Source organism: Hyaena hyaena, unplaced genomic scaffold (genome assembly GCF_003009895.1).
Source record: "Hyaena hyaena isolate Hyena2069 unplaced genomic scaffold, ASM300989v1 scaffold_57, whole genome shotgun sequence".
Lineage (NCBI taxonomy): Eukaryota > Metazoa > Chordata > Mammalia > Carnivora > Hyaenidae > Hyaena > Hyaena hyaena.
In genome coordinates, this window is record NW_024080690.1 from 668218 (window position 1) to 695545 (window position 27328).

A 27328-nucleotide genomic window follows, 5' to 3' on the forward strand; every position below is an offset into this window, starting at 1 on the left:
GGAGTGTGTGTGTGTGTGTGTGTTTGTAGATAGATATGATGGAATATTACATACTCATAAAAAAGACATTCCCATTTGTGACAATATTGATGGACCTAGAAGGTATTATGCTAAGTGAAATAAGTCAGACTAGAAAAGACAAATACTATATGATTTCATTCATAAGCAGAATGTAAAAAAAACTTTGAATAAGCAGAATCAGACCTGTAAATAAATACCCAGAGGGAAGAGGGGTACATGGTTGGACTAAATGGGTGAAGGGGAGTGGGAGATACAGGCCTCCAGTTACAGAATGAGTAAGTCACAGGAATAAAAGCATAGCAGAAGGAATAGAGCAATGATATTGTAACAGTGATCTTTTGGAAGTAAGCACTGCATAATATATTAACTTGTCCAATCACAATGTTGTACACCTGAAACAAATGTAACATTATGTCAACTAAACTAAAAAAATAAAATAAAATAAAGCTGTTTTTTAAACCTCTGCTATGTGCAAGGTACTGTATGAAAGGAGTATAGTAGTTTCCTACCCCCAGGGAAAGAGCAAGGCTTTTCTTTTCTTTTTTTTTTTTTTAATTTTTTAATGTTTTATTTATTTCTAGGAGAGAGATAGAGACAGCATGAGCAGGGGAGGGTCAGAGAGAGAGGGAATCACAGACTCTGAAACAGGCTCCAGGCTCTGAGCAGGCAGTCAGCACAGAGCCCCACGAGGGGCTCAAACCCACGAACCGTGAGATCACGACCTAAGTGAAAGTCGGACGCTTAACCGACTAAGCCACCCAGGTGCCCCAGAGCAAGGCTTTTCTTACCTTTATCATCTAACTACAGGTTTTCACAAGCATATTATAATGCATTTATGAAAGCATGTGGAAAACTGATAGATGATACTAATCTTTATATTGCATTTTCCACAAATAAACTCATTTTATCTTTACAACAGTCCTATGAGGCAAGTGCTATTATCATCTTGATCTTTTAATACAGGAAAAGGCCCAGAAAAGTTAAGTGGCTTGCCCAGGTCAGCTACTAGTTAGTAGCAGAACTAGTAATCTGGCTCAAAACCTGAACTCTGAAGCACTGCATTATAGAGAATAGACATAACTGAAGGAGGATGAAGGCCGAGTGCTGAAGATCTGGGGTATACACCAGCACCCTAACTTTGCCAGGTCTAAGCCCAAGAGCCCCAAGTGCTCAGCACTGCCAAAGCTCTTAAGAGCAAAGGTTTCAGGCACATTCATATGATCAGCTCATCCAAAGTGGCTGCTTTTTCAAAGCAGCATTGTGGTATCATGCAAGGAACGTGCAATTTGGGTTTGAGTTGCAATTTCTTAAAGGCTGAGTGCTTTGCTACTAGTCATTTCCATTTTCTGAGCTTCCCTTGCCTCTTCTGTAAGGTAGGAATCATCATCATCACATCATATTTTCCCTCACTAGTGTTCTGAGAATCAACAGCTTAGTGAGTTATAAAGTTTACACAAATGTTAACTTGCTGATCTTACCTTTCACTCATTTGACTTTCCCATGGTTCTTTTTTTTTTTTTTTTTTTTCTGAGAGAGACAGCGTGAGCAGGGGAGGATCAGAGAGAGAGGGAGACACAGAATCTGAAACAGGCTCCAGGCTCTGAGCTGGCAGTCAGCACAGAGCCCGATGCAGGGCTCGAACCCACGAACCGTGAGATCATGACCTGAGCCGAGTCAGACGCTTAACTGACTGAGCCACCCAGGTGCCCTTCCCATGGTTCTTGATGATGTAGAAGTCTTTTCTTGATTACTATAATTTAATTAATTTTTTAAATGCTGGAATCACTCATACTAAGAAAGGGGTCTAAGCTTGCTAACAAATACTAGATGGAAGGAAAGGTGTTTCTTAGAGTTTGGATTGAAAAGAGAACTTAAACGATTTAGGACGGCTCTTTGTTTCCATTCTACTGTCCCCGACATATATTGGAAGAAGTAGAAAACATTCCCCAACTCTTAGTAGCACTCAGGTGTACCAGCTTATTGAAGTATAAAGGTGCCTGTCAACACTGGTTCTTTTCTTCAAGTTCCTGCCATCTGATTTTAGATCCTGCAAGACATAAATTAAGAATCCTGAAAATGTTACAACAGCCGGGCTGTTCAGTGGGAGGTAAAATGTCAGTAGCAGAGTGTGGGTTGGGATGTCACATGGAGTGGCTGATCATAGGAAGATTTTGTCTCATTTCTCAAATAAAACACAGCACTCTGACAGCACTAAAGCCAGCTATTCTCATTCTTATTTGCATATCCCACCCAACATCAAAGCATATCTTCCTTTATATCATGATCCCTTCAGGTTGTTCGCTGGATCCTATTCTGAGGGGAAGTGACCACAATTCACAGTGCAGAGAGGCTTCTCGGTCGTCAGGTGATCTGAGAGAGTGCAAGTGCCAGTCTGGCTCTGGGTGAATCAGACTACCACCGCTTCTCTGCTTGTGAGGACTGTGTGCTAATGGCTTCTGGCAGGCTACTCCGTGAAAGCACTGGGCAGTGGATGGAAGACCAATATAAATTTTAAATTGGTTTGTGCTGAATATAAATAGAAACCGCCTCCACGTGAAAGTGTTCTTAATTTTTTTTAATTATCCAATTTTCCAAGAATTGACTTTTTAAAAATTGAAGCTTGGTGGGTCTGGCCAACTGAAAGCATGTAGGTCCTGTAGTAGTTGAGGGAGGTCATTGTGGGAGCCTCTCTCTGATTCCTTCAATCCTTCCCTGTCTTCAGAAGGGTTTGTATATCACCTGGCCTCGGTGTCACCAGCGGGGAGCAGGAACCTGAGTAACCAGCAAGTGTTCCAGGCTGGTTTACCCTGGGGAAGGCATCTCGGGCATCCAGGCCTCCAGGAAGCCCCACTTTTCCCACTTTTACGGTTCCTTTGCTGCCAAATCTGCAAACCAAAGGACGTTTCTAACCTGGCGAGGCATGTTTGTGCATGTGGATTTTGCCCATTCTAATGCAGCTTCCCTGGTGGGAAATGGACTATAACAGTATCATGGGTTCTTTATTGTGGCTTCTGTCTGTCCTCTCTTTGGCAAAAAAGGAAGGCAGAGGAAAAACAGTTTCCCAACATTTAAAACGGCTAATGATGTCCCCAGGAAAAGCAGCCCCAGTAAAAATACTGGAAAACAAAATGGCGAGCTACACACATTTTATGATGCTCAGAACGATGACAGCTGTCATGCGTTTACTTGGTGATTTTCATGTGGCAGAATAGGAATTGCAGTGGCCATCCCGTAGTCTTTTTGTCAAACAAAGCCCTATGTGGTGCACAAATTTAAGTTTGTCTTTGAAACCTGAAACCTAGATTATATCGATATTATCGAAAAACAATTAAGCCTGTGTTAAAGCCTTGTAATTTCACAGGAGGAAGTAAGGGTCTGAATGTCACATTTCTCACCATAGGAGGAGGAAAGGCAGTTGGGGTTGCAGTTGCTGGGACAGCTTTATTGCAATGCAGGATGAACATATTGACATCAACTCCCTGCTCTGACCTTCTCGTTGTTGAATGTCAATATGGTGTGTGAAGCTGCCTCGCTCTCATCTGCCTGCTTCTCGTTATATGCAAGTCAAAAGCACATCCACAGAGATTATGGATTTAACTCAATTTTGACACATCACATTTCATCTCTCTTGTTAAGAAAGGCTGAGGTATGACTCATAATTTATTTTAAATCATTTTAAATACACTTAATTATGCATAGAAAAAAGTTGAAATCCAAAATAAGATTCATGCAACTTTGCATTAACATCATCTATTCAAATTTAGCATATGTAACATAACGTTGTCTTGTACATAGAATGAAAGAAGTGGCCTTCTCCGTGTGTCTCAGGGGGGTGGTTCCTAACTACTGGAGATTCTCACTCTGTCCCCCAGATGTCTGCAGTGTTGCAAGATTTTACAATGAGCTTTAGTAACCTTTTTTGTAAGTCCATATACACACAGACAAATTATACAAAGTCCCCCAAAGTCACAAAAATTAGAATTTTTAAATGTTTCTGTGTACTTATACCCCAAACTACCAATTAATTTATAATATTCTTTTATCATCCCTTGCGTAGACGTGAGGAGGCTATTGAGTGACAGTCTCCAAGTTTTAAGCCACAAGAAAGGTCAACGGAGGGTCCTTCTGCCCCTTAGGTTAACATTTTAGTGGTTCTTCTTCACAGGGCTGTTGGAGAAATGAATGCATGAATGATGAACAAACAAAATGAACAAACATCACCTCCACCTATTGCTGTGGGAAATGAGTGACCATCCTGGGTAGTTATTTACATGAGCATTCTGATGCCCATGGAAACTGGTGATTAAGTAAAAAAAGAAATGAAAAACCTGGGATTCAAGAAGGCAAATGTTGATGGATCATTTTCTTTTCAGGTAGCAGAACTTTCCGTCTTTAGAAGAAAAATCTGTGTGACTTTAACCGATATCAAAACATGGGCTCTCCATAGCCAATAAAAGTTAATATGTCCAAGTGTCAGCTCTGTGCTGGACTGATGTATGCTACTTCCTTAACCTTTCTCAGCCACAGAATAAAAATTTCAACTTAACAGGGTGATTGCAAGAATTAAATAAGATGGTGTGAAAAAAAATTAGGGGAAAATATGTAAATACTTAGAAGTCTCTATGGAAAATAATATTGAGCAAAGATTGGGGCACCTGGATGGTGCAGTCGGTTGGGCGTCCAACTTTGGCTCAGGTCATGATCTCACAGTTCGTGGGTTTGAGCCCCGCATCGGGCTCTGTGATGACAGCTCAGAGCCTGAAGTCTGCTTCGGATTCTGTGTCTCCCTCTCTGTGCCCCTCCCCCACTCATGCTCTGTTTCTGTCTCAATAATAAATAAACATTAAAAAAAAATTTAATATTGAGGAGCACCTGGGTGGCTCAGTCAGTTGAGTGTCTGACTTCGGCTCAGGTCATGATCTCACGGTTCGTGGGTTCGAGCCCCGTGTCAGGCTCTGTGCGACAGCCAGCTCAGAGCCTGGAGCCTGTTTCGGATTCTGTGTCTCCCTCTCTCTCTGACCTTCCCCTGCTCAAGGTGCTTCTCTCTCTCTCTCTCAGAAAAATAAAAAATTAAAAAAAACAAAAAAAATTTTTTTAATATTGAGCAAAATTATAAAACTGAATCTAGTCACTGATATGAACCAAAAATTAACTTAGGATGATATATAAAGCATGAGAATTTTAAGTCCATTGGATTTCGTGTTTGTATAAAGTTAGCTGGCTTCAATTAAAATTGTAACCTAAAAATCTTTCCATTTCCTCAAACATCACCACTATCTCCCTTTAGCCTTTCCCTCTTCCTTTCTCCTTTCCCCAAGAGTGGTAAAGATTAGTTAAGGCCATGGGACAATAGATCAGAACTGTCAGGTAGAACCCAGTATGACAACAGGCCCCAAAGATGTGGAATCTATCTTGAAAGCTTGAAGGCCAAAGAGATGAGAATCCCACTAAAATAATAGCCAACCTTTTAACATCAGCGTGAAAATAAAAAATCACATCATTTTCAAATGCCTAATCCATAATTTTACTTGCCTCTCCCGCCTTAGATTCTTAAACAGTAGAGATTTGACATTTCTCTAGTTTCTGCTACACAGAAACAGAGTCACAGGTCTAGCTTCAGATCACCTTCTGTAAGAGGGTGACAGATACTTGGCTTGAACATTTGGCCAGAACATCAGACCAGCCTAGCGCTGAATCCCAGCTCTTCCTACTGACAAGTTTAGTTACCTTGGGAAAGTGACTTCCCCATTCAGGAGTCTCAGAAGTGAAATGAAGGATCTATATCATAGGACTGATTGTGTTATCCAGTAGCAAAGGTACCAGCCTGTGTTCACTAGTACCTGGGCACAGTTTGCCAGGTGATTCTAGATGGCTGACTTGGGGTGGAGGCACAGGGAGGTTAGCCTGAAGATCTTCTTCCAAGAAATGGTCAGGCTTCTGACTCTCACCATTACAGTCTGGGAAACAAGACCATGGCGGCGGGGGGGGGGGGGGGGGGGGGGGGGGGGGGGGGGCAGTTATACATCTGGGAAAGGTGTCTAATGGAAGGCAGTTCTCCCCCTTGAAAGAAAGGGGACTGGAGAGAATATGACATGTCATTCCCAAAATCACAGCTAAGAAACTCGGAAAGCCCAAGTCAAGCACCACTTGCTCTGGGCCTGTAACCCCCAGCCACAACCCTGCCCTCCACTGACTCTGACCTAGGAGAAGAAATTTGCCAAAGCACCAATCCAAACAACCCAAAGATTTCCAGCAAGAGACTTACGTGGAAGCCAGGCTTTCTAACATTGAGGAGAGCAGGAGAAGACGTGGCTTTCAGCACACGATTGCGTGATCATCACACATCTCATTCAACTCCCAACTCAAGGGTACCCTGTTCTCTTTCCTCGCACCTACTCTTTTCTATCCTAACAGTCCACGGATCCATAGTGGAAAACAACTGCTTCTCTATTCATATAAATCATGGTAAAGGTAAAACTCAAATCAAGGTGTTTGTGTTTTCTCTCCCCGAGCAGAAGCGAGCGCTCTGCGAACACACAACCGTAGCCTTGCTTCAGCACAGATTGTCAGCAACACAGAGCCTGTAAATCTGCCCAGGCAGTTCTGTTCTTGAGTCATTAAGAACAACTGAGTGGGTGGAACAAGAACATGAAATTGCTGTGTGCACTCATGTTTTGTTTATGGAGCAATCATTTCTAGATGTGTTTTCTTTTTTTTTTATGAAGAATCTTTTCTATGTTTGCCTTTTAACACCCCACCTTCCTTCCTGTCCCCAGCTCTCCCACACCCACTAAAAAGAAACATTGAGAGCATGACAAAAATCTCCATGATTTTAAGAATAGATTACATTAAGTGTCTCTCTACACCAATTCCTTTTACTTAAACAAAACAAATGACTAATATGAATAACACAGGTAACAACTGAATTTGAACACAGTATATAGTTTAAAAACCTCGTAACAACTGCTACCAAATCATGAAAAGCACCTTCCTTGTTCCATCATATGCCACGAGAACCTTATTGACCCAGTGAATGGAAAGTTCTGTGATGCTAAGTCTCATCAGGGTTTAATTAGTGGTTTATGCACCTGCCACAGGCTTTTTCACATAACTTCACTGTCCCTCACTTACTTTACAAAATGGGGATAATATCTACTCTGTGAAGACTGAGTGCCTAGAATATAGTAAGCACTCATGAAACTGTAGCCGCTATTTCCACTGCTAATAGTTTGCGGCAGCAACTGGCCAGACGGGATGGCTTTTTTTTTTTTAATTTTTATTTATTTTTGAGAGAGAGAGATAGAGACAGCATGAGCAGGGGAGGGTCAGAGAGAGAGGGAGACACAGAATCTGAAGCAGGCTCCAGGCTCAGAACTAGCTGTCAGCACAGAGCCAGATGCGGGGCTTGAACCCACGAAAAGTGAGATCATGACCTGAGCCGAAGTCGGACGCTTAACCGACTGAGCCACCCAGGTGCCCCCAGACGGGATGGCTTTTGCCAGATCCTATGAACCCTTTTCTCTGATACACCCGTCCCCCAGCCTTGGCCGGAGCAGCGTCCAACCCAAGGGGGGCCCCCCAGACTTAACATGGTGATCACCTCAGTTAGTGCCCATTCTTCTTGGACCTCTGGCAGTTACGGTTCATCTCTAGACTGACCTGCCCGGCTGCTGCCTCCACTTCTCCCACGCCCCCCACCATTGGAGGGGCATGTGTGTGTTTGTTGAGCTCTGGTGCTGTGTTTACCATCTGGGTGGATCTCACTTCATCGTTTTTCCCCTTGTTGTTTTTGGCTTCTTGGCATTGTCCTGCCTGGCACACACACCCCAGCCGTGTTCTCCTCACAGCACCATCCCCTTGTTTTCAGGAGCCAGCCTGCTGCTAGAGGCAGAGTGGTGACATCAGGTGCTTTAGACGAGAGAGCGATTGCATTAAATCCTCTCTCAGGGAAATGAGTTTGTTTTTTAAAAAAATATTCCACGGAACGGATCTAATAACTTGGTTCTGTAATCATTTCCCCTCTGCCTCCTCTAATTGCAAGGATTTTTTTTTTTTTTTTTTCAGAACCAATGGAGTATTACTGCTTTTCAATAGGCTGGTGAGACTGCATTTGCAGAGGGTTTTCCTTCACAGGAGGGCCTTTCAGACTTTACCCACGACACAGACAGGTACAGAGAAGCCTCCCCTATAGGAACTGCAGGTAGCAATTCCAGGGCCAGTCCCGGAGAAGGTCTAGGAGGCCTCTGGGGTGCCCCGGGCCCCCAAATCATTCCCTCCCTGGGAGGGCTTGATGAGGCTCCACACAGATACCTGTCTTTGGATCTGGAAGCCTGTCCAGCCAATAACATTTCGTGTCCAGGACAAGGTTTCACGGCAGGGATGCTAACCGGGCCAGGGGCCCGACTTCCTGCAAGCTCTGGGAGGGCTGCGGGCTGATCAAATTCGAGAACTGAGAGCGGTGGCCACAGGCTTTTCCAAGAGAGCTGTATTGCTGCCAGTCAAACAGCACTTAATTTCCGGTGGGTTGTAAAAGTGCCATTTATCCTGCAGGCTTCGGGGCAGGTGGCACGCTAGGATTCTAAGTTAAATGATGCAAGAATAACTGCTCTCGGTAAGGATTCTGTGCTTCAGAATTAAAAACGAGGCAAAAAAGCCCAAACCTGCTTTTACTCCGATGGCAAATACTGTAGTGAAGAAATCACCTTCCATTAAATTCTCTTGATAGAGTCGCTGTAACCTGAGTTGATGGCCACCACCGGAGGCCCACAGCCATTTAGCGGCACCTGTAGGCACAAAGGGAGTTTTGTCCCTATGGCCTCAGGCCACGTTTTCGCCACATTGACACTGTCCCACCAATAAGAGGAAGGTGCCCGGGGGAAATGGGTGGAGTCAGGCCTGTTAGGATCTGAGGTGGCCAGAGAGGCAGTTGGAAAGGGGACAGCAGCAGTGGCCCTGACACAGCCAGGCAGTTGGCTGAGGATGCTGGTCTGCTGCCATCAAACGTTTACAACCCTCTCCTGGGTTCGCGGACCTATGATTTAGAAAATTATGGAGAACTTTTCATTTCTAAGGAGGACCACATAAGAAACAACCTCAGGGAGCCATGTATCTGGAGCAGAGTCAGTAGGGTCTGTGTGTGGCGTGGGGTCTTGGGAAGATGAGATTTAGCGGGGGGGGTTTGTGGGGGGGAGGGGAACTACTAAGTGTTTCAGTGACTTGTTAATTAAATTACGTATAGGATACAAAAATGCTGTTTCATAAATACTACCCCAAAATGCACAGTTAGCTTTGATAATAAACGTAGATTAGCAGTACAATAGAACATTCTGTGGGGAGGGTAATATTCTAGGTCCATGCCAGCCAAGTGTGGCTGTCGATCCCTTGAAATGTGGCTGGCAGAGCTGAAGAATTTAATTTGTAAATTTACATTATTTCAATATTTCTTTAGATAACATACAGCTGATGGCTACGGTACTGGACAGCTCAGATTTAAGGGGATCAAAGTGGGAAAGAGAGCGGTGCCTGGGTGGCTGAGTCGGCTAAATGTCTGACTTCTGCTCAGGTCATGATCTCATGGTTCATGAGTTCAAGCCCCGCATCGGGCTCTGTGCTGACAGCTCAGAGCCTGGAGCCTGCTTCAGATTCTGTGTCTTCCTCTCTCTCTGTCCCTTCCACCCCACCTCAAAAATAAATAAACATTTAAAAAAAAGTGGCAAAGAGAAAGGAGACACTTCCTGTTTGTCCAAATCCCAAAAGTAGGAACTCCCACTCATTTGCTAATGAATTCAGGCCACAGGAGTAAAAATAATAATAATTTCAATTTCGATCCAAAGTGCTTTCATGCCGGTCTAAATGTTGAACTATAGTAGCTTCTTTTTTTCACAATTTCTCCAGGGAAAAAATACTATTTTATGCTTCTGGGAAATGGAAGTGTCATTCTCAGCATGGGAAGGCTTCTCCTGTTGGGTTATGATTTTTACAGCCAGAAGTATAAACAAGTTCTTCTATTGCTAATGACAGGTGAGGCTTCCCAGCCTGATGCAGACGACCACTTCATCCAATAATTCAGTGCGTTTCAACATTTCTGCTTGTGAAGTGGCAGCTTGCTCCTATGAGAAATGTTTCACGAGCTGATTGTGCAGCTCATGTCAGTGGATCTGAGCGCCCCTCTTGGGCCTAGGTGAGTCCCCTAAAAAGTGGCCTCTGCCCACAGAAAACAGGTACCAGGGAAGGGGCAGTACACGGACCTTCCTGTTCCCCATCCAAGCCCAAGACCCCAGCAGGCCCTGTGGAGCAGGACTTGAAGCCCTGACCTCACTTCCTGCAAGGGACAAAGGTCAAGCAGAGGGGGCATGAATAAGGTGGAACATAGGCCTCTTGAGCAGGGCAGGCTGGGAAGCAGGGAAGAGAGGGGTCAGATTCTTCTGGTTAAAAACAAAAAACTAGGGACGCCTGGGTGGCTCAGCCGTTAAGCCTCTGACTCCTGATTTCTGCTCAGGTCATGATCTCATGGTTCTCGAGTTTGAGCCCTGCGTCGGGCTCTGCACTTATGGTGGGGAGCCTACTTGGGATTCTTTCTCTCTCCCTGTTTCTCTCTGCTCTTCCCCTACTCATGCTCTCTCTCTCTCAAAATAAATAAATTAATTAAAACAACACAAAAAAACTAAAAGATCCAGGAAGCCAGCAGCCCGGAGTCAGGTGTCTGAGCCAGACAACAATACACTTGTTAAAATCCCTGAAGGGCAAGCATCACACAGCAACACCTTCTGATCTCAGAGCTCTGCCCTGGTCTTGTGAAAAGCACCAGGGCCCCTAAGCGGTGGCGTGTCCCCTCAGCAGCCGGGAGGGGCGTGGGGTGTCCCAGCCGGCTGGTGGGTGTGAACACAGGCACGCCGGTACAGGAGGTACAGGCCTGCTTAATTGATACAGTCTCCTAATGAACGGGATAAACACCATTTGGGGCCATTTGCTGTGAAATGGACTGGGGCGTATAAGAAGCCGGCCTTGTACGAGCAGAAAACATACACGTCGGCAGAAAATAATGTGCTGGAAAAGTTTTAAATTAAAGACGTGCCGTTCTGAGTGTGCAGAGGCGTTAATGCTTATGTAATTAATCATTTCATATTTAAAGATTGGGATTTTTTTCCCCTTTTAATTAATTAGCCAGTAGACTCATTATACTACATTTTTCATGTCAAAAAGGCAGTAGATTCTAAGAGAAGGGAGGGAGGCCACAGGGGAGAAGTGACAGCCGTGGTGATAGAGTGTGCTGTGAAAAGGACAGGGAACCTCTGTTATCTCTGCCTAAAAATTCCCTTTGAAGGGCACAGGAAGGCAGAACTGGTCCAAATGCATGGGACTTATCTACGTCCCATGAATGCAAGACTCCATTGGTGCTCACCATTTCAGAACCTGCATTTAGCCCCTTACCGAGAGCTGCGGCCTGCTTGGTCCATGCATGTGTCTTTTACTAGAAAGAGGGTACAGCATGAGGCCAAAGATTGGGCTCTGAAGCCAACCACCCTGAGTTCCAGACCTGGCTACTCCTTCTCAGCTGGGGACTTTGGCCACGTTGCCTGAACTTCTTCATGCCTCGGTTTCCTGCTCTGCACAATGTAAATAAAAATAGTACCTGCCTTTAGGGTGGTTGAGGGAAGGAAATAAGATAATGCATAAAAACTGTTTACTAGGTGCCTGGCACATACTGAAGACTTAGAAACAGTAGGCTTTATTACTAGAAGAACACACTTCTTTGTGGCATAGAACACCACCCTTGACTCCTTCACAAAACCATTTTGTGTGTGGGGGGGGGGATAAAATATACAGAACATAAAATTTAGGGGTGCCTGGGTGGCTCAGTTTGTTGAGCATCTGACTCTTGATTTCGGCTCATGTCATGATCTCACAGTTCGTGAGTTTGAGCCCCACCTTGCCTCAGGCTCTGTGCTGCCAGTGGGGAGCCTGCTTGGGATTCTCTCTCTCCCTCTGTTTCTCTGCCCCTCCCCCGCTCATTCTCTCTCTTTTTCTCTCTCTCCCTTAAAATAAATAAACTTAAAACAAATAAAAATTTAAATTATAAAAAACAGAAAATTTACTGTTTTAACTATTTTTAAGTGCACAGTTCTGTGGCATTAAGTACTTACATTGTTGTGCAGACATCACTACCATCCATCTCCAGGACTTTTCATCTTTGCCAGCTGAAATTCTATAGTCATTAAACACGAACTCTCTATTCCCCCAACCCACCCACGGCCCCGGCCCTTGGAGCCACCATTTTACTTTCTGTTTCTGAATTTGATAACTCCAGGAACCTCATATAAGAGGAATTATACAATACTTGTCCTTTGCGATTGGTTTAATTCACTTAGCATTACGTCTTCAAGGCTCATCCATGTCGTAACATGTGTCAAAATGCCCTCCCTTTTTAAGGCTGAATAATATTCCATCACATGTACATACCAGATTTAGATTATCCATTCATTGCTCAATGGACACAGGTTGCTTCCATCTTATTCTCTGTGAATAATGCTGCTGTGAACACGACGTACAAATACCTGTTTGAGTTCCTGCTTTCACTTCCCTGGGGTCTAAACCCAAAAGTGGAATTGCTGGGTCACATGTAATTCTGTTTCATATTTTGACAAATCATCATACCACTTTTCACAGCAACTGCACTGTTTTACATTCCCACCAGCAATGTACAAGGTTTCAATTTCTCCACATTCTCATCAGCACTTGTTACTTTTGGGCTTTTTTCTTTTTAATGTTTATTTATTTTTGAGAGAGAGAGAGAGAAAGAGACAGAGCATGAGCAGGGGAGGAGCAGAGAGAGAGGGAGACACAGAATTTGAAGCAGGTTCCAGGCTCTGAGTTGTCAGTGCAGAGCCCGACGCAGGGCTAGAACTCAAAAATGTGAGATCATGACCTGAGCCCATGTTGGACACTTAACCTACTGAGCCACCCAGGTGTCTCAAAAACATTTTTTTAAAAAACATCCTTGGTAACATTTGCAATTATCTTTATGTTCATAAGTTAATAGATTCAAGGAATACAGACCAAGAGATGCAAAGCATAAAAGTTTACAGGGAAACCTTTCTGCTGCTCTGTTGCATCCTATCTGGCAAAGGCATAGTAGATGTAGCTCTTGACTATGTGTCTGCCTCTCTTTTCAGCAACGCCAGCACCTGCCCTGGGGTTTGCGAGGAAGCTAAAGGGAAGTCCACAGGAGTGTAAGATCTACACATCTGCTTTTGAGATATTTGCAGTCTGTTGATGCTTACACATGACACGGTGAGGGTACCACAGAGGGCTTCGCAAAAGTGCAAAATTGTGCCTGTGGATGTAATCTTGGTGCTTTTGAGATAAGATTGCCCAGAACCTGTGAGTTTGGGAACCTCTCTGGGGAGGAACGACAGGAGTAGTGGTTGGATACTGAGCCGACCTTGAAGTAAAAGGACAACTCAACAGGTGTGATAGGGGAGGAAGGCAGGCAGCACTCTCGGTCCTGGGGACAGCAGGGTTCCAGGCCCTAAGGCAAAGTGAGCCAGGGCTGTGAGGTGGGACAAGGACTCTGTCCGAAGTTCAGCAAGACCCAAATATGCTAATGTTTGAACTTCCAAAATAATACATGTTCATTACAGAAAGTATAGCTAAAATATAATATAGATAAATATAGATGGATACTTTACCAAAATAAAATGTTATACTGTTCTAGAACTTTCTATTTTTTCAACGATGCCCCTATGTCATCATAGCCTCTCTTTACATACACACATGCAGGTGTGAGTGCATGCACATACTCTTCCTTCCCAATACACCCCATTTGCATGAATGTGACATAATTTATTTAAAAATTTCTTTCTTTTTTTTTTTTAACTTTTCTTTTTTGTTTTATTTATTTCTAGGAGGGAGAGAGAGAGAGAGACAGCGTGAGCAGGGGAGGGTCAGAGAGAGAAGGAGTCACAGACTCCGAAACAGGCTCCAGGCTCTGAGCTGGCAGTCAGCACAGAGCCCGACGCGGGGCTCGAACCCACGAACCGCGAGATCATGACCTAAGCGAAAGTCGGACGCTTAACCGACTAAGCCACCCAGGCGCCCCAGTGTTTATTTATTTCTGAGAGAGAGAGAAAGCATGAGCAGGGGAGGGGCAGAAAGATAGAGGGAGGGACAGAATCTGAAGAACGTTCCAGCTTCCGAGCTGTCAGCACAGAGCCCGATGCGGGGCTCAAACCCACAGACCTCGAGATCATGACCTGAGCTGAAGTTGGACGCTTAACCGACTGAGCCACCCAGGTGCCCCTGACATAGTTTATTTTTATAGGCCCCTATTGATGAGCAACTCTGGGTTGATGAGGGTATGCATCCAAATTTTGTTAGGTATTGTTGACTTACCTTACAGAAAGGCTGCAGCCATTCCTTCAGCCCCTCTACCCCGCGGTGTGTGGGAAGAGTGCAGGCTGGCATGTGGGGCCTCAGTCCCACTCCCGCCTCATGGTTACACCACCTGCTTAACGTCACTGAGCCTCACTCCCTATCAGGAACGAGGAAGACAGAACCAGCAGCAAAGGTCGCTGTGGGTGCTACACCAGGGAATCCCTCTCAAAGTGCCTGGGATGACATAGGCACCCATAAAGTCAGCTGCCTTTATGATCTTTCACATTTAATTTTTGCCTAATTTGATAGGCAAAAATGTTATTCTGTTGTTCAAATTTGTTCTTAAGCCACAAAGATGATTATGCCAATTTCCTCACAGACTTCCTGGCTTCTCAGTGATGTATTCATTCGGCCAGTGGATTGTGAAAGTCATGCACCAATCTAGTCCCAGCACTCTGCCGGGAGCACTGGGGTCTCCTACGGCAGGCAGTGCCTTTTCCCCAGGGCTGATGCTGGAAGAACCAGAATTTGCCACAGCTCTGGGGGCCCTTACTTACCATCCAGACCTCCCTTTCTTCATCCTCAGGACTGTCCTGTGGCTGGGCTTAGAGGACCAGGACACTGGAGGTAGTTGAGGATAGGGAGGGCTCAGTTTTCCGAGGGGTTGGGAACCTGACCCCTTCTGGTGGGTCCCAGAAGGCCTGCACACCCAGACCTACCCTCGATGGGGCCACTCCCCAATTCAGCTACTGGTGGGGTGACGAGGTTTAACAGATAGTAATATGAAATACACTGTTAAATTTGAAATTCAGATAAATAACAAATAATTTTCCAGTGTAAGTATATCTCAAATATTGCATGGGACATACTTACACAAAAAAATATTTAAAATTGTATTAAAAAATTATTCATTGTTGGTGTGCCTGGGTGGCTCAATCAGTTGAGCGTCCAACTTTGGCTCAGGTCAAGATCTCACGGGTTTGTGAGTTCAAGGCCTGCATCAAGCTCACTGCTGTCAATGCAGGGCCAGCTTCAGATCCTCTGTCTTCCTCTCTCTGCCCCTCCCCAACTTGCACTCAGTCTCAAAAATAAATAAAACATTAAAAAAAGCAAGCAAGCAAGCAAGCAAGCAAGTCATGGTGTGCCTGGGTGGCTCAATCAGTTGAGCGTCCAACTTTGGCTCAGGTCAAGATCTCACGGGTTTGTGAGTTCAAGGCCTGCATCAAGCTCACTGCTGTCAATGCAGGGCCAGCTTCAGATCCTCTGTCTTCCTCTCTCTGCCCCTCCCCAACTTGCACTCAGTCTCAAAAATAAATAAAACATTAAAAAAAGCAAGCAAGCAAGCAAGCAAGCAAGTCATGGGGTGCTTGGGTGGCTCAGTCAGTTAAGTGTCCGACTTTGGCTCAGGTCATGATCTCTTGGTTCATGAGTTCGAGCCCCATATCAGGCTCTGTGCTGACAGCTCAGAGACTGGAGCTTGCTTCAGACTCGGTTTCCCTCTCCCTCTGCCCCTCCCCCACTCATGCTCTGTCTATATGTCTGTCTCTCCCTCTCTTGAAAATGAATGAATGTTAAAAAAAAGAAACGGAAGAAAAAGAAAGTCCTTTAAAAAACTATGTTTATCAGAAATTCAAATTGAACTGGGTATCTTATATTTTATCTGGTGACAGTTAACCTACTGCATTGGTTTCCTATTAGTGCTATAGCAAATTACGATATATTTAGTGGCTTAAAGCAATACAGATTTACTCATATTCTGGGGGCCAGAAGTCCAAATCAGTTCTGTGGGACTAACATCATGCTCTTGGCAGTGCTGGTTCCTTTTCCAGATTCTCAAGGATGCCTTCATTCTTTGGCTCATGGCCCCTTCCTCTGTCTTAAAAGGTAGCAGTGTAAAAGCGTTAAATCTTTCCCTCTCTGAGTCTGACATTTCTACTTCCCTCTTATAAGGACTCTTGTGATTACAGTGGGCCCACGTGGATAATCCAGGTTAATCTCCCCTTCTCAAACTGTGTGATTTAATAATTTCTGCGGTCTCTTTTACCATATAAAGCAATATATTCATAGGTTCTGGGGATCAGGAAGTGGACATCTTTGAGATGCCTTTATTCAACCTATTATATCTGCCTGGAAACCAACAAGCATTACACTGTTTGTATTGCATTCTAACTTCCTACCTCCAACTCTCTTCCCCAATGTCTATGATAGCACTTGGCATACTATACTGTACCTATTTCATAAATGTCTGTCTCTGTCTTTCTACTCCCCTTCTTTGAGGATAGACACAAGACCTATTCCTCTGATCTGCCCTGTGCTTGATACAATGATGATCGACACGGGTGCTTGAGCAAACGATGGTTAAATATGTACATACTGAGCTATAAATTAAGGTGTGCCTCTACAATATACTTTTATTACCAAAATACACAAGAAAACGCGCTGGGTGGGAATGTGACTCCATGGGAAGAGAGATGGGCTCTGGACCAAACAGCTGAGCAGCAGAAAGAACAGAGAGATGAGGGCCAGGGAGGCTTGGGTAGGAGAGAAAAAAATGAGGCAGAAAGGCAGGAGTGCCCCAAGCCATGACCCTTCCCTGGCCCTGAGTGCAGACAGTGTAAACCCAGGAAGTGGTTATGAGTGCAGCAGGGCTTCCCAAGCACACCGCGAGGCAAGCACTTGGGTGCAAGCGTGTTATTCGAGAGATGGCCTTAGGGAGTAGAGAGAGAGTAATGAGACTGCAGCAAGGGCGTGCTGATGCGCGCTGGGGGCATCCAGGGCTCTACTTCCTGAGGGCCCTCAGGTTACCACATGGGGGCGCCTGTGTGTTAAGTAGCCGACTTCGGCTCAGCTCGTGATCTCTCGGTCCGTGGGTTCGAGCCCGAGGTGGGGCTCTGTGCTGACAGCTCAAAACCTGGAGCCTGCTTTGGATTCTGTGTCTCCCTCTCTCTCTGCCCCTCCCCCACTCACACTCTGTCTCCCCAAAATAAATAAACCTTAAAAAAAATTTTTTTAATATATAAATTATTGCAGGGAATATACATTCTTGGCCCCTTAAGGTCCGCGTTGGACCCCTGGAGAACGACTAGTTTTCAGTCTCCAAGGCTGATTCACCCAGTCTGAGAGCTGTACAGAAAACATCCCACTGGCATTTCTGACTTTGGTCAACTAAATTCTCCTCTTTCTCCCACCCCCTGGCTGGGCCACAATCGCTATCAGTTACCACTTTCCAGCCTTGGTTCATCAGAGTCCATCTCTGATAAGTGTGTCTTCTCAAAGGAAAATAAATCTCGGTCATTATAAATTCATCGAGTTTCATTCTCACAGAATGAACTTTTTTCTTTTGTTTTCTTGCTATAATTAATTTTGTTTTATGTTTAAAAAACTTTTTTCAACGTTTATTCATTTTTGAGAGACACAGGCAGAGGGTGAGTGGGGGAGGGACAAAGAGAGAAGGAGACGCAGAATCTGAAGCAGGCTCCTGACTCTGAGCTGTCAACACAGAGCCTGATGCAGGGCTCGAACTCACAAACTGTGAGATCATGACCTGAGCCGAAGTCGGACCCTATCTGACTGTTTTTGGACAGTGACTACCTTGTACTGGGACTGGTCTGTGTGAGTATCTGCATTCATTCCTTGGTTCCTAAGTGTGAGTCATGAAGAAAAACGCCATCAAACTAGTTGTCATAAGTGACAGGACCCTGCTGAGTATCAGGAACTCAAGTGAACTGCCAGGCTCTTTGGCAGGGGAATGCCACCCCTTTGGGGTCCATGATGACAAAACAGCTGCTCCCAGGTGCAAGTGAAGGATAACAACCCTCCCTGAGACACTCCCCTCCCCCTGGTTTGGTATCATGGATCACACACTGACCATCACAACCCAAAGGTACTGAAGTCACCCCTCCTGTCTAGTTCCTTGAAGAGAAACAGAATAGAACAGGTTTTGTTTTTGTTTTTTCACTTATTCATCCCACAAATTCTTGTTGAGTATCCATGATAGGCCAAGCACTGTGTGGAGTACTCAATCAGAGATGAAATGTGAACCAGGAGGAAAATGTGTGCTACCTGAGATGCTATCCCAGGTCAGCTCTGAAATAAAACAAAGAAGGGTGGGAAGCAAACAGAGAGAAAATGGGAGAGGAAACAAATCATCTCCACCCAGAGGAAACAACTAGCAAAACAGCCAACTGGTGACCACAGACCGATGGTGACAAAGTTTAGAAATGCATGGTATTGGGGCACCTGGGTGGCTCAGTCAGTTAAGCGTCCGATTTTGGCACAGGTCATAATCTCACGGTTTATGGGTTCAAGCCCTGTGTCAGGCTCGACAGCCCAGAGCCTAGAACCTGCTTTGAATTTTGTGACTCCCTCTCTCCCCCACTCACTTTCTCTCTCCCTCTCAAAAATAAACATAAAAGAGAGAGAGAAAGAAAGAAAGAAAGAGAGAGAGAGAGAGAGAGAGAGAGAGAAAGACATGGTATCGCATACTATCCCAAACCTCAAGGAACAGTTTTTCCGTAACTAAGCACTGTCACGCACATACACACACACACTCCAAACGTCCTACTAGTTGTCACATACGGTGGAGTGGGAGGGTTGCATTTTTGTTTACTTTGGCAAATCTAAATTTGGATCTAGGGCCTCATTACAAAGGCTGCCTCACAGACCCTGGTCCCTGTCACGCATGTGTCCCTCAGGCAGCAGGCCCAGGCAATGGGGAGAGCCGGCCAACCCACCAACACGGGTTAAAGGCCAGGCCTGGGGTCCCCTGCCAGACGTTCCCCGACTGCCCACCATTCTGCTCTTCGACTGAACAATCTGCCTTGCAAAAACAATTGCCATTCAGTGTTCAGAAGATGAGAACCAAGCGCAAAATATTTACCATCCAGAAGTTAAGCTTCGGCACAAAATTGGTTGCCTCCTCAGTGAATTAAATTCAATTAGCTGCCTCCTTATCTCAGCTGTGCGTTGTAATAGTCGGTGACACCCGCCTCTGCCCACATCCACGTAAGGGAGTTTGGGGAGGGGGTGGGCAACACGGGCACTTGGTGGGGTATGCCGTCGGCAGAATATTTTGCCGCAAGACGATCATCTTCGCAGCAAAGGAATCGTTGGCTTTTCCTCCACACTTATTTCCACTAAGGAGTTTGCTCCCCCTGCCCTCCCCTCATCCACACTCAGCAGTCAGAGAGCAGCAGGAGACCACTCTGCTCTGACAACCTTCTCTGCCACTGACATTATCTCCTAATTATCTTCTCAGCAGCGATGGCCGGGTACCAGTCTTCAACTTGTGCAAAATCATTCTAATACCCGATCTGATTGGGAGGAAAGGGAGTCTGTCGTTCATCGAGCTTCTTGGGGCTGTTACCATTTTTCCAAAGGAGCCTAAACAATATTCACAGCAACCGGAAGGGAGAAAACACACACGTTACTTCAATCGACAATTACTCAGAACACGGGGACATGTTTTCAGTCAGATGAATGTTTCTGTACAGGGTAATGCTTATCCTCAGCAGACCTTCCAAGCACCAGGGCCATTAAGTTAATGGCCTGAAACAGAGCCCAAAGACCCGTGTTTCTTCTCCGACACTCGCCCTGGGTGGTGGGATGCACTGCAGTCTTCAAAATAAGAATTTTTTTTTTAGAACAGATGATTTTTTTCCAACAGCCTTGAGGGACACAGCTGCATAGTCCATGGTAAGCTTTGCAAGGGAGAAGCCAGTTTGGCCTGGAAATCAGGTGGCTGCATTTAAAGGTTAACGTTAACAGGTTTGTCCTTAGAGAAACCAAGGCTGGAAGTTCCCTGCCCCCTCCAATCCCTCCCAGACCTTAAGCCCCTTCTCTGGCCTCTAGTCACCTCTTGGTGACTTACACCAGTGTCTGGTGACCTAAGCACATTTCTTTCCCCCCACTGCCAGTGAGGGGCTGATTGGTCAGATAAATGGAGCCTAAAACCACTGAGCTTTGGGTAACTTCCTCTTGGTTTCATAAACCCAGAATCCTAGCCAGCTATGCTGGTGGTTCAAGGGGAACCAGCGAAGGGCCATGGATGGAAACGCCACCCAAAGTGTTTGCAGGCCTGACACCTTGGGTAAGGACCCTCACAGAGTTCCACGGTGGGTCAATCAGTCACCCTCCTAAACCCTTCCTCCTCAGGGACTCTCAGGGGACAGTCTCGGGGAAGTGCAAAGGCCTGAGAGTTTGCAAGGCGTGCCACAATGTTGCTTGCTTCTTGAAAATCTGGTCAACAGCTTTTAGACCCCCAGACCAGAGCAGCCGTGAGGGTTTGCTCTAACTGGGAGGTGGAGCAGGAGCTCAGGTTCGACTCTGAACCTCCTGTTTAATTATCTAAAAACCACCTACTGGTTTAATAACAACAACCGGGCCATTTTCTTTCATTTTGCAAAAATAGTTATTAGAGTAACCTCCCAAGCCATCAGATTACTGGTCCTCAAGCCTCAGAATTGCTCAGGTAAAAGGGATTGTCTAAATTTAAAAGAGCGGTGTTAATGATTCGATGACCGGCTTTTATGACAGAAAATGTTGGAAGAGTGTGTTGCAAAGCCCAAGCTGAAATGCTGGCTTCTTTTCCAAAAATACAGCAGCTGGTGCTTCTCTGAGCCTCCTTTCCTCTATCCTGCCCACCTGCCTCCCCCCAGCTCTGTGGGGTGCCATCCTTTCCAGTCTCTGGAAGGTGGTCATCAACAAGGCCACCCCCTGCCACTCCAGGAAGCTGGGACACATGGGTCATCAACTGGGCTGCCAGTTGATGTTTATAACTTCAGGCCTCTGTTATTTCTTGAAAATAATTGGGGGAACAAATGCCTCCCCAGTGCTAGTCTTTCCTTATTCAGTCCTCAAATCAAGTCAACAAAGATTTGTTGGCCAGTTATTAAGTATTATACAGTGGAGGAGAGAAAAATGTAATCCTGGTGAAGAAGTATTAATCATTACCGAGGATCTGCAAGGCACTGAGGTGGTCCTGGAGAATGCCGGAAGGAACAGGGCAGCCTTTGGGATGCTGAGCAAAGACCAGTCCTCACTCTTGAGGAACACAGAGCCCTAGAGACCAGTGGAAGGGGCTAGTCAACCCACTGTGACACGACGCTGGTCAGGCCAGGCGATGGCCAAGTGCTCCAAGGCAGCAGAAGGGAGCCCTTCCCAAAGCAAGGACAGGGGAAGGCTTCCTGGAGCCTGAGCCAGACTGAGATACACAGGATAGAGTACAGGAAGGTTTCAAGGAAAGCCAGCAGGGGTGTGCCGGGGAGTAGAGAGATGGGCTGTGACTGCAAGACAGGCCACTAGGGGGGCGTGGAGGCCATGCTGAAGAAATTGAGTCTGAGTCTGCACATCTGGCCACGTTGGGCAGCCACGGAGAGTTTTAGAAGGGAGGGCCTCTGTCTGATAGTCTTGCTCCCTCTGAATGAGGCTTCCCCCTCCTCCTGCTGAGGACTTCTCACCTTCCAAGCATAAGGAGTAAAGCAGGAAGAGGGCTACCACCTGGCCACCAGCTCTCTCCTCACCCCACCAGCGACAGTGCGAGGGAAGTGATCGCTGGGGGCTCTGATGTCTGGGTCAGTCCCAACTCTGATCACACTGTTCTGCTGTGTGATAGCAGGTCAGCCCCGCCCCTGTCTGAATTTCACTCAGGGGTGTAAGATGATCTCTGAGGTCCTGAACCACCCCAAAGGCGCCTTCATGATTTAGGGACAGCGCATTTGGAGACAGGGACATGGCTCTGGGCTGCAGCTCCGCCTCTCCAATATCCACCCCCACCCGCATGGGGGGGAAGGTCAAGGGGGAAAGAACAGAACCATCCCTTTCACCAGTGGCTCACACACCTTTGCACCAAAACACACCAATTTGCATATATATGGTCAGCTTTGGGGCTCGGCAGCTGGTAGTGGTGGCAGCAGGAACCAATAAACCTGAAGCCACAAACGGGAATGACCACTGTTACCAACACATGCTGGGCGCTTTACATAATGTCTCCCGTAAACCTTAAAACAATTTGTGTGCTAGGTATTTGGTAGATGAGAAATCTGAGGCTAACCCCCAAGTGGCGGAGCAGCTCTCTCCCCCCATCCCACACACTGCTCCCAGGTTCAGCCTTCCAAAACAGTTTTGCCTTTGTTCCACGTCTTGTGTATGAACTTCCTTCCGGGACCTACCCCCCAATCAGGAAACAGAATCCAAACTTCTTAGCATGGCGCTCCAAGACCTATTATATGTTTCCAGCCTTATCTTTACTCCCCAAACTTTGAACAGCCTCTCATTCTAAGACTGTGCCCTGTGTGTTCTCACATCTGGTTTTGGCTCACCTTGCCCCTCCATCTATGATATCCCTGTGCCCATCTGTCCTATCAGAACACCCCACACACACCTGTAGGCATCAATCAGATCAGTGCGCTCTCTTTGGAAGCTTCAGCCTCTCCACCCAGCTTTGTGTTTTTCCTGCACCAGATCTTCCCTTCAGACACTCAGCATTTTGAGCCAGACAAGTTTGTGTTGTACAGAACACTTCCCAAGACTGAAGGATGTTCAGTATCCTTGGACCTACCCAAGTGCCTGAGATGATCTCCAGCGAGTATGACAGTTAAAATAATGTCCATCACATTTCCAACCACCATCCAGGATTGAAACCTGACTGCCCTGGCTAACGATGTGTTTACATGTCTATCTCCCCAGGGGACTACTCCTATCTTGAGAGTATTATTTTTGTGTTCAGCTTTGCATTTCCTATAAGTCTAGTGCAATGCCCTGCACATTTCAAGCACTGATATGTCCACTGAATATACATAGAGGACAGTGGCTTTATTTCCCTACCTTATAAGTAAACTGATTTTTTTAACTTCCATAGTCAAAGAGGGCAGTAGCAATCCCTGTGCCAATACAAACTCTTACTGGTTCTATCATTTAGTCACCTAAATTTTTATTTAATCCTCTGAACATTAAGAACCTGTGGGGCACCTGGATGGCTCAATCGGTTAAGCGTCCAACTTTGGCTCAGTTCATGATCTCATGGTTCTTGAGTTCCAGGCCCACATCAGGCTCTGTGCTGACTGCTAGCTCAAAAGCCTGGAGCCTGTTTCAGCTTCTGTATCTCCCTCTCTCTCTGACCCTCCCCTGCTCATGCTCTCTCTCGCTCTCTCTCATCTCAGAAATAAATAAAACATTAAAATTTTTTAAATAAAAATAAATTTAAAAATAAATAGATAAATAAATAAATAAATAAAAAGAACCTAGAAAATAGGGGTGCCTGGGTGGCTCAGCCCATTAAGCGTCGGACTTCAGATTGGGTCATGATCTACCGGTTCGTGAGTAGAGCCCTGAGTCAGGCTCTCTGCTGTCAGCGTGGAGCCTGCTTCAGATCCTCGCTTTCCCTCTTTCTGTGCCCCTTCCCCGCACTCTCTCTCTCTCTCAAAAATAAACATTGGGCACCTGGATGGCTCAATCAGTTAGGCCTCCAACTCTTGGTTTCGGCTCAGGTCATGATCTCCCAGCTTTGTGGGTTGGAGCCCTGCATTGGGCTGTGTACTGACAGAAGGGAGCCTGCTTGAGATTCTCTCTCTCTCCTCTCTCTCTGCCCTTCCCTCATTCATGCTATCTCTGTCTCTCTCAAAGTAAACAAACTTTAAAAATAAATACTTTTACAAAAATCTAGAAAATAACACCTATGTCTGCCACTGCTCATTCACTAATACAAAAACTATAAAATCTCTAAGAGAACATAAAGATATTTATCCAAACTCCTACCTGCCGAGGTAGAACATGTACATAAAGAGATCTGAAGCTAGATCCCAACACTGATGGGTCCTGACTTTTCCAGTTTCAGCACTACCTTGCTTCTGGAGACCAGGGTCCAGGCTTCATCTTGCAGCCAGGTAGTCAAGGGTAAGTCAAGGCTGCTTGCTTGAACCTCCATCAAAGCTTGAACAGCCTTTTGAGTTTCTAGAAATAGGTCATGACTGGCACGGAAGTGGAAGAATGTAATGTCTTTCTGTCTCCAATATGAAACTTAAGAGGACCGGAATTTGCCCGGGTGGGACTCTGAGGGACTGAGTCAGCTATCTCTATTTTTTTTTTTAATGTTTTTTATTTATTTCTAGGAGAGAGAGAGAGAGACAGCGTGAGCAGGGGAGGGTCAGAGAGAGAGAGAGTCACAGACCGAAACAGTCTCCAGGCTCTGAGCTGGCAGTCAGCACAGAGCCCGACACAGGGCTCGAACCCACGAACCACAAGATCATGACCTAAGCGAAAGTCGGATGCTTAACCGACTAAGCCACCCAGGCGCCCCGAGCTCTCTGATCCTACTTAGGAGATGGCCCAGGACTGCTACAAAAGAGCTGGATCTGCAGTAACTGATAGCAGAGATGAGCACTGGTCTTGGAGTCAAAAGGCCCAGGTCCTGGTTCTGGCTGCACCTCCACTAGGCATGCGACCTTGTCAAGTCAGGTAACCTCCCCAAACTTCACCCATGGGGTGTGATACTACCTGCTTGCTTACTTCTATGATAGTCAAATGAGTTAATATACACAGATATGTGTTTTATTTATTTATTTTTAAAGGTTTATTTATTTTTGAGAGAGAGTATGTGAGCAGAGGAGGGGCAGAGAGAGCGAGGGGGACAGAGGATCTGAAACAGGATCTGTGCTGACAGCAGCAAGCTCGATGCAGGGCTCAAACTCATGAACTGTGAGATCATGACCTGAGCTGGAGTCGGACATTCAACTGACTGAACCACCTAGGCACCCCTTTATTTAAGATTTTATTTTTAGGTAATCTCTACACCCAACACAGGACTCCAAGTCACAACCCCGAGATCAAGAGTAGGGAAGAGCCTGACTGCAGGTTGACTCCATGAGGAAATGATCGCAAAGACTATTCCTGAGGGAGACCCGGGGAATTGTGTTTCCTTCTATTTTAGGTAAAGTGAAACCCTTAAAACACAATTTTCACATTCTTCGTCCTCCAAATAATAAAACAATTCATATTCACTACAGAAAAGCAGAGAGCAAAACCAAGAAAACCTAAAATATCCACTGTCATAGTCAGCTCAGGCTGCCATAACATAATACCACAGACTGGGTGCCATAAACAACAGACATTTACTTTCTCACAGTTCTGGGGGCTGTGATCAGGGTGCCAGTGTGCTCAGGTTCGGATGAGAGTTTTCTTCTTGTCTTGCAGACAGTTTCCTTCTAGCTCTGTGCTCACCTGATGCACATGCAAGTGCCCAGAGAGAGACATCTCTCTTTTTCTTATAAGGCCTAATTCTATAGGTAGAAATAGGACCCTTTCCCTTGTGATGTCATTTAACTCTAATTGCCTCCAGAAAGGCCCTCTGTCTCCAAATACAGTCAGTTGCGTTGGAGTTTAGAACTTCAACATATGAAGTAAAGGGGACACAATTCAGTCCATAGCACCCACAATCTCACTTGCCCTGAGAAAACCACTCTTTATCCTTCAGTGTATCTCCTACAATCCTCGTATGCTCATAGATTGAGAGAGAGAGAGAGAGAAACATGATACCATGCAGACTAGTTTGTGGCTGGCTACTTTCACTCAACAATATATGGTGACAATCTTTCCACATCATCAAATTTACTTCTCCTACCATCGATTTTAGTAACTCCGCATACTCCTTGGCATGGCCACATCATTGTCCCTATGGTCCCAATTTAGTCTTTTAGTTTGCAGCCAACTTTCCCCATTATGGAGAGTGCTGGGATGAACAGCCTTGACTATTTCCTTAGGACAGATTACTGGGAATGAAGGTCTATGACAACGGGCCTGGGCACTTCTAAAGCCTTTTTTTAATTAAAAAAATTTACTTATATATTTTGAGAAAGACAGGGAGAGCACGAGTGGAGAAAGGGCGGGGCTGGGGGGGAGGGAGAGAATCTCAAGCAGGCTTCCAGCTGCCAGCGCAGAGCCTGACGCGAGGCTCGAACTCACGAAACCATGAAATCATGACCTGAGCTGAAACCAAGAGTTGGACGCTCAAGCAACTGAGCCACCCAGGTGCCCCTCTAAAGCCTTTGGTGAGCAGCGTCAGAACACCTGCATTCATTTATACTCCCACAAGTAGCAAATGAAAATGTAGCCTCACTTCTTTTGACATAAACTTTTGATTTTGGAATAAATTTCTATCTACAGAAAAGTTGCAATGATAGTACAGAGAACAGAGTTCCTAGATGCCCATTACCCAGTTTTTCCTAGGGCTACCTAACATATTACCAAACCAGGGTGCATCTGTCAAATCTAAGAAAGTAATGCTGGTAGATTACTATTCAATCAACTGCAGACTTAGTTCTCACTTTCACCAGCTTTTCTGCTAAAGTCTTCTTATTATCCCAGGATTTCACTCAGGACATCACATGGTGGGGTTCTGCTTGTTTGTTATACTCCATTGTGTTTTGTGTGGCATCATGCAGCATTTACAATAGCCAAATTATGGAAGCAGCCCAAGTGTCCATCGACAGATGAATAGATAAAGAAGATGTGGTATATATACACTTTTTAACTTACTTTTTATCACCCACAGGAAAATCCCTAGTGTTTTGGGGGCTTGCTGTCTCTAATGCTAACTAGTAGTTATTGTTCATTGCTTCGGGGTATGTCTTGTTCCAGCTTATGCTTGTTCCATCAGCAAAGCTACTGCCATACAAGGCAGTGAGGGTGATTTAGAGAAATTGACCATTAAGGTTTATCTCCCCAAACTCTGTAAAATGCCAAGGGGAAGGCTCTTTATGTGGGAAAGGTCATGCATGTGTTCCCACAGGGTCTCTCATGTCACTGTTAGGCAGGAATCATAAACAATAGCATCACAATTGGATTTTGCTCTATATTTGGAAAATTTGGCTCTTCATTATGAGGCGAGCTGATGCTATCTTATTTAGTTCATTCTTTTGCTCATCTCCTGTAATCATTAAAT

General features: G+C 45.5%; 1 protein-coding gene across 1 annotated transcript in view; it reads right to left on the bottom strand.

Annotated features, from left to right (window-relative positions):
- Positions 1-1971: 1971 nt before the first annotated feature.
- Positions 1972-27328, bottom strand: part of KCNG3 (potassium voltage-gated channel modifier subfamily G member 3) — a 108497-nt gene continuing 83140 nt past the window's right edge. The window contains exon 4 of the mRNA XM_039231677.1: positions 1972-2068. Within this exon, the coding sequence (XP_039087608.1) occupies positions 1985-2068 (84 nt within the window). The 3' untranslated portion in view covers positions 1972-1984. The remainder of the gene's footprint in view (positions 2069-27328) is intronic.